General features: G+C 35.8%; 1 protein-coding gene across 1 annotated transcript; it reads right to left on the bottom strand.

Moving 5' to 3' along the window:
- Window positions 1-1,951: 1,951 nt before the first annotated feature.
- Window positions 1,952-2,660, bottom strand: LOC141388826 (larval cuticle protein A2B-like). The gene is made up of 2 exons (XM_073959246.1): window positions 2,619-2,660; window positions 1,952-2,497 (listed from the first exon to the last, which is right to left on the bottom strand). The coding sequence occupies exons 1-2, from the start codon at window positions 2,628-2,630 to the stop codon at window positions 1,952-1,954; spliced, it is 558 nt and encodes a 185-aa protein (XP_073815347.1). The 5' UTR covers window positions 2,631-2,660.
- Window positions 2,661-8,362: the final 5,702 nt, after the last annotated feature.

The following is an 8,362-nucleotide window of genomic DNA, read 5'->3' as shown; positions in this document are numbered from 1 at the left end:
GTAAAAAAAACTCATCCCTTTTTATGAAATGGTAAGGTACGCAGGCCAACTCGATCATACTCACAACTATTTTCATCATTTATTGTGAAAATTGATCCGTAATAAATCAACAAGTACGGACATCAATTATTAAAAAAGGCGCGCTTTATTGGCGACACATATTAAATTCGTTTCACATACCTTTCATTTCAATTACACCAAAAATATTTAAAACCCTTCGTTTATTTTTAATGTTATAATATTTGAATAATCAACTTAAATTTTGAGAAAAAATTTATTCTAAATAGGGTAATTTTGACCTGCTTTTATACCCACATTTTTCGTAACTACTATTTTGCGAAAATTGATAAAAGTTTTTTTTTCGATTTTTGACCAGGTTTTTCGATTTGACCACGTTTTTCGATTGAAACACCTTCAAAAGGAAGGTTTTGAATCTTTTAACAATATGTTCAAGCGATTGCTGTTTAGTTTCTGGCTTATACGCATAGAACCATTATCCGTCATAAGCTTGTGGAAGAAATGCCCAAGGATGACTCTATCATGGCGATATTGCATTCAATATTTTCTGCCACAATCGCAGTTTTTGCACGACCTTCACTACCTTCGTCGCTGAGCGAGCAGCGACCACGATTTAATTCATTAAACCAGTTTTCCACAGGTTTAGTTTCATCGATGCAACCTTGCTGTGATAATCTCCGTCGAATGCTGTAAAAAATTATCGGACGAAAATGATCACAATTAACACATGGTGGTACTAGAGATGGCAAAAAATCGATGGTACTATTAATAGTATCGATTCTTTTTTAAAAATTCGATATCGACAGATAGTTTTGTCTATCGATATTATCGGATTAAAAACCCGTAACCTAAAATCTATTCAAATGAATGGAAATTATGCGGCTTTTCGGTTTTGTGGATGTGAGAAAGTAAATCCGTATTCACACGTACAAATAGTACGGAAAAGTAAATTGTGTTTTTCTGTTTTTTTTTTTATCAAATAAAAACAATTATTTTTTTCTCCTTTATGTTTCTGTGAAGTTCTCTTGCAAAGTGTCAATAAAAGCATTTCCGCCATTTTTATTTTGAAATGAATGGCGTTGGCAAATTAACCAATATTTAATGTTGGGCGTATCTATGGTTTGCCAGCTCTAGCTGGTACGTCAAACCATACTGAGACGTTTATGCTAAAAAGTATCAAACATTCCAATGGAAAAATGTAATGACGGCTGGTAACTCGTATTTTTGCCTAGGCTAGAAACGTATGTAGTAGCTCTTGTATATGTACTCTTTTTCATCCAAAAATATTGGTAGCCGCATGTATAGTCCATATTTGAAACTAATCTATATCTGAAAAATAAAAATATTTCGATGAAGAAATTTTGGACACAATCGGTTGATTCGCTCCCAAATTATCTAAGTCCCACGATATCGAAAAATGTTGAACTTTTATGGGGGAGATACCGAAAAAAGTGGATCGATATGGCCCATCTTTAAACTTGATCTAAGTTTGGACAAAATATAACGAGGACTTAACTTTGCAACAAATCGGCTGATTCGTTCGAGAGCTATCCTGTTCTCCAACCAGTCAGACAGACAGACGGAAGAGCAGGTCTAAATTGACTCCAAACTGTCTGCATTTTCTCCATTATTTCGATGAAGTAAATTTTTGATCGTTTCAATGTGTATATAAACTCGTTAGCCTAAAGGCTGAAGGCATATAAAAAGTATTCTATAAACTTATGTGTTGGTAATGAGATTTTTGTCTGGCATGTAATTTGTATTGTTAAATTGTAGCAAAGTTCGTTAATATAAAAAAAAATCTAAATATATTTTATCACATATAAACCTCTAGTTTATTTTATATGTATTCATTTACCTACAAAAATAAATAGAACTATATAATGACGAACAGTATTTAACAAAATAATCAAAAACATTATCTCTTTATCTCTTAATGATGGTAAGCGTATGCGGGAGTTTCGTAGGATGTATAATGGGTAGGGGCAGCATAATGAGCAACTGGAGCAGAATAGTGGGCAACTGGGGCAACAGTCTTGACTACAGCTGGAGCAGCATAGTGGGTCACAGGAGCAACAGTCTTTACAACAGCTGGGGCAGAATAATGAGCAACTGGAGCAGTGTAGTGAGCAACGGGAGCAACAGTCTTTACAACAGCATGACCCAAAGGTTCACGTTGTACAACTGCGTTGAAACCATTAGCATCATCAGCAGTATAGTGAACGGTGCGCTTGTAACCATCAGCATCGATCAAAGAGTATTCACCACGTACAGCATCACCATCACGTTCTTCCTTTTGGCTCTTGTTATCACCGGTCAACTTGTCGTCAACACCATAACTGAATTTGTATTGTGGATGAGGATCAAATTCTTCAGATTTTACAACAACTTTTTGGGCAACAGCTACGGGGGCTGTGTGATAGGCAACTGGAGCATAACCAGCACTGGCGACGGCAACAAAGGCAAGAGCAAAAACAAACTGCAAATTGGAAAATCCAATATTAAAAGATTTGTTTTCAATGCTGTCACTGTTGTTGTCTTTATTTTAGGACAAACATTGACCATCCGGTCACTAACTACACATACACAATACGACTTACCTTAAAGGCCATGTTGTGTTAGTTTAATCTGTGAATACTGTTGAAGTTCTTTATGGAGCTAAACGCAAAATGTGAATGATATCGTTATGATGTTTTGATCAACTTTTATACAAAAATGTATCAAAGCAAAGCCCAAAACAAAGACAACTTAATGTAATTTATCAATTATTGCAGACTTTTGTAGAGAATAAACATTTTTTTTAATTTGCATTAATGCTTGGGGTTGTGATTGTGTTGGTATTAATGGCCAGGAGGTTTAGTATGGAGCATTATTCAATAGAACCAAATTTCAAGAAAAACTCATAAACACACTATGAATCGAGTATGAGTGCAGTACCAAGACATTCATTCTTACTGTCGCCGTCCTGCACGGTGAAAACCTCCAACAAAAATTTCCATTATCGAATAACGGCTTTTTATGGTACTTTTGTAGATGATACTACTTACAAATCTGTCCACTAACCCGATACTTTTACACGGGCGAGCACACCGAGTATTCAACGGTTTTGTAGTCGGACGTACAAGCTCTGTGCCGCGGTCCATTATTTTTAAGCCTACTGGTAATGCAGATGGTAATTTGGTTATATTACATAAAAAAAACAAATCAACATTTATGAACGGTCTTTATGTAAAATCCTATGGAGCAAGTCAATCTGATCAACCAAATTGTGCAGAAATGACAAAACTTCCGGAACACTAGCAGCGGTGTAGAACAAAGAAAACATTGATTAATTTAAAGAACTATTTGTCATCACCAGGGTAAAAGGTGAAAGGATGTGCAAAGAGGAAAAAAAACTTCTACAAATGTAAATTGAGAGCAAAGGTAGCGATTGCAAACCTGCTGGGGATAATACCATCCACTCATAGAAGCGAAAGAGGACAGTGGATGCAACTGTGTCTACGCTTACCAGCTGAGCGATACCCCATTATTCTGAAAGTAGCACGAACTCACTCGTCAGCAGTATAGATTGTCCTTGGGAGGATGAAAATGCTGCATAAACGAGAAAAGGCAGCATAACATAGGCATTGCAACTGTCATCAGATAAAAAATTTAAAGCATTGAAGGCAATGAAATGCCAACCCCATGTCTGTAAGGAATCGACATGGCTATCCACAAGAAAGCTGATACAGTGAAAGAGTACATTGTAAGCACTCTTTATCTGGAAAAGTGGAGCACTGGACTTTGACTACAAACATTTTGAGAGCTTTGAATATTAAGTCCAATTTACATATGCACATTAAATGATTTCGTTTTATGAAATCCTAGAATCAAAAGAAGTGTATTTACATCTGTTTTTTGCGTCATTTGCTTACGCACACAATCGCACATACACACTTATACAATAACACAAACACACGCACACAATATATTTATTCAGAGAAATAGGAATTTCACAACACAAATGTGTATCAAATAACTTAAATTAATTCTAAAAACAAAAAACATAATTTTTGCATGTTTTTTAAACATTTATTTTCACTTTTGTCATCGTTTGAGTATTTTTGTTTTTCTACAACACACACAAACAAACAAAGACATCATAAAACAGTTGCATTTTTTGGTAGTTTATGACAAAAAAACTGGGCTGCTTATAATAGTATGGTGTTTTCGTGCGTTGTTTAGAATAAATGATGCAGCTATCGTCATTTATTTTTGTATGGTAAATGACGCAAAATGTTGCCTGTGTTAGCAAATAAATGACGAAACAGCTCCAAATGACGAAAAAGTTGCTAATGTAAATTGGACATTAGACAGTAATCCTAAATAATGAATCTATAGAAACTAAGTTGGCTGCGCTCAAATTGAAAAATGAGAATGCTCAACCAACCGCTGAAGGACTCCAAAATGTGCTAGATGTGTACAATTGCTGTTGTTGTTGTTACAGTATTTTTATGTTTGTAAGTTCATTCTTCTGCTTAATCTGGCTCTTCGATGGGATGTAACCACAGTTATACTGGAATTAATAGAGAAAATTTGACATGGCAGCTGAAAAAGTGCAGTGAGTCGTGCGGGCCTGTACAGCATGATATACAAATGATGTTCTCCACGGACCGCATACATATGATGTTTTTTTATGGCTTCTGCGACGGTATCCATATGAATGCTATTCAAACCAGATGGTATGCTTGTTGATATAGGGGATCTCTCTTTTAACACTGGACCTCTCTTCCTAGATCATGAAGGTCCCTACTGACATGCCTGGGTAGGGGGCCCTATCCACCATATCTTGTTGATATAGGGGATCTCTCTTTTAACACTGGACCTCTCTTCCTAGATCATGAAGGTCCCTACTGACATGCCTGGGTAGGGGGCCCTATCCACCATATCGTGATTAGGATAGCTCCCACGGTAACAACCGAGCACGCACTGCAACGAAAGCATGCCATTGTGTTGTTGTACACGCACAGAAAAAATATTTTTCGCTTTTGTTGGAAAAAAAATATATGTTTTGGTTCCAAAAATGTATTTGTTTTGTTCAAACATTGTAATCCAAATCCAAAAATACCATCTTTTGTTCCAAACATAGAAAACAAAAACAACTTTCGAATTTCCGCAATATTGTTAAAATCGTTAACAATACCGATTGTAGGAACTATCATAATCTAATTTTGTTTACAAAAAGTATTGTCAATACAGAAAACCAGCCCAGAAATTTTTGATTTGAGTGCATATACTTCTCATATACACTTTTCGCATAACTTGGATATAAATGTCGCGTATAATATTGCAATCATTGATGAACACAATACATGGTTTGCTGCATTGGCTGACAACAAAGACAAACAAAAAGCCACAAGAACCCACCACAACATAAGGAATAATTAAACACCATAACAAACATGAAAAGGAAAGAAGAATGAAACAAAACAGAAACAAATAAAAACAAGAGTCTCACAAGTACATACACACAAAAACAAAGGTAAAGGCAGCATGTCATACAAACACACCACAACTCACCAAAATTGTTTTTTCAACACGTCATCGAATAGCGAGAGAAGAGAAACAAATTTTCGAAGAAAAGAGAGAAATATTGTTCAGTTGACACAAACTATTTTTGGATTTACAATACTACATGAGGAATCCAACAATATGTTAACAATACATATTTTGCTCTTGGAATATTGTTGGATCAAACATATTTTTTTCTCTGCGTGTAGTGGACGAATCTTTGCCTGCTCATGTAGATGGTCCACTAAAGACATGAGGAGGCAGCATATTGCTGTTTTTAGGGCAGCGTTGCATTTATATTCGCATAGCTTACAATAGACCTACCTATCGGTTTTTATGTGGTCAACAAGGTTTTTTTTCTCTGCATCCCAAGTGCTGCCGGCTAGGAACTTGAGAACCTTGTTCCTACATCTCGTCTTGTCGCAGATAGTTGTGGCATGAGCGACGACGTGATCATGCTGTCGAATGTGACCCCTAGAATTTTTTGAGCAGTTTGTGGTCGGAATTCTGCTATCATCGAACATGACATTCAACTAATTTCTCATCTGAGCCGTCCATGTGGTGAAATACAGGAGAGATAGATGTTAAACAGTTCCGGATATATCACCCCACCTTGGGGAACTCCCTGTTTTACTCTACGGGGCTTAAACTTTTTTTACCCCAAGGTTTCAAACTTGGCCGGAGGGCTGTCTGTTCGATGTCCTCAAACAACGTGGAGTGTTTGACAGTATCAAAAGCTTTTGTTATGCAGGTTTTGGGTTCTAAGGTCACCAATATTATGCGCTATACTTCGCAAAATTACAGATAAAGCTTTAAAAATTGATAGAGACCTTTGGATTACATATAGAGTAATTGGTACAAAAAGTGGGTCATGCCGTTCCATTTTTATTTTGTATTGGGCCCTTAATAGGATATACCCCGATTTCAAGCCATTTTTACGTATTTCCCATATTTTCTAACAATTTTTCGCCCAAAGTTGGTATTTTGAAATCATATACAAAACCATCAATATATGTATGTATGTCCACGTTTCGGTATAACCCTCATATATAGGTAACCCTTAACCCATATTTCCTAAAAGATTTGACGGAAAATGTGTATTTTGGTTTCTTTGGGAGTAATTTATGCCCCCATTACCCTCAAATTATTGCACAGGGCTACTGGTTCAGTAGTCCATTGTTCCGCCCTGAATGACTAATGATTAAACAATATCTAACGCTTACATCGCACTAATAAAGAAGAGCAACTGTTGTGTAGGTAGAACTTAGCTTACCAGATCATAAATTTTGATCGTTATTGGGGTCTGGTACATCCTGATACAGTCCATTTTCGAAATTGATCGAAGTGAAATTATTAAATTAAATTACGCAATAAACATAATGACTTGGAAGTTTACATCTATTTCAAGAATATTTTAAAGATCAACTGATCCATAAAATTGAGTTTGCTCCCTTCGCCGGCAGGTGTGGGAAAGTGTGGCGTTGGAACCTCAAAAAATATAAAAAAAAATCCCAGATCAGAAAATATTACATTTTGCCGCCTTAGCAAATATCCTCTCACTCAAATATTGACGACATTTCTTGTGTATTTTAGCCATGTAAAAGTTCTCTACAACTTGGGTCGTTGGTGACACCATTCGGCGATTAAAAAGGTGGTCTCATATACCATTGGACTAATACGAATCTCGTGCACTCATTGATATATAAATATGTATGTAGGTATATCGGCCTTTTTGTAGAAAATTTACTTCTGTTGAAACTGAGGTATGGGGTATTGTATCTCGCGAATTGTTGTAATATACCATAACTTTTGAACACATTTAGGTAAAATAAACTGTTTTAGCACGATTCACCGATGGATTTCTTAAAATTATAATTTGAGCGGAAGCTGTGGTCATATTAATGTAAAAAAAGAGTAAAAAATCGTTGAAGGAAACGAGTTTTTTTAAGTCAATTTTCAATTAGTGGCTTTACAATACAATGTAGAGTATAATGTTTAAAGAAGAAGTTAAAGAATACACTTCAGAGATGAAGTTTCTAATGTATGATTTTTTAATATAACCACCGCATCAATCTCAAACGGATGCAGACATTTTGAAGACTGAAAAATTGGGTTTTTTGAATTTTTGCTCTAATCGGAACGCGCAACTGTACTCCTTTAAAACTGATTATGAGATTGTAGTACGCGCGATTACGCTTTTTTTGATGTATAACTCGGGCGTGTAGCCTTCAAAGGTTCACAACAATCTCAGCTTAAAGTCGAAATTTTTGTGCGTAATTTTTTTTAAAAAACCAGTTTTTTGGATTCGAAACATACAAATGCCTTTCGATTTCAGTGGAAACCCGCGTGAACTTAGTTTTTTTACGTTCTGAATCTAACAAGACTTTGCGCGTCTAAATCCATCCACTAGATCCGCGGATATGATACCCCTCAAATTTCGAAAATATGCAAAAAATATTTTTGAAAATATCGCGTATTTAGACGCGTTTTAGATGTGTTATTCCTACTTAGATAAATAGAGCGAAACGCATATTTAAAATGTGCGAAAACATATATTGAAAAACGTTCGCGAATCCGGAGATATAATAGATTTTTTCTAAAAACTGAGTGCGATGCTACATCCACGGTTCTTGATGGATCGCATTGAAATGACATAGGATGATGTATTTTTTAATGGTGATCATTGAAATCGGATGCGCATAAAATGCAAATGTACTTCGTGGAAATTATGGGCATTTTACTGTTTTTTGCACCCTAACATGCAACTGATGCTACATCGTGGTCGTCAAATGGA

The sequence above is a fragment of the Musca autumnalis genome, unplaced genomic scaffold (assembly GCF_047663935.1).
Source record: "Musca autumnalis isolate F117 unplaced genomic scaffold, ASM4766393v1 scaffold_1, whole genome shotgun sequence".
NCBI classification, from domain to species: Eukaryota; Metazoa; Arthropoda; class Insecta; order Diptera; family Muscidae; genus Musca; species Musca autumnalis.
The sequence above is the reverse complement of the archived record's forward strand: the minus strand, read 5'-3'. Positions and strand labels throughout refer to the sequence as shown.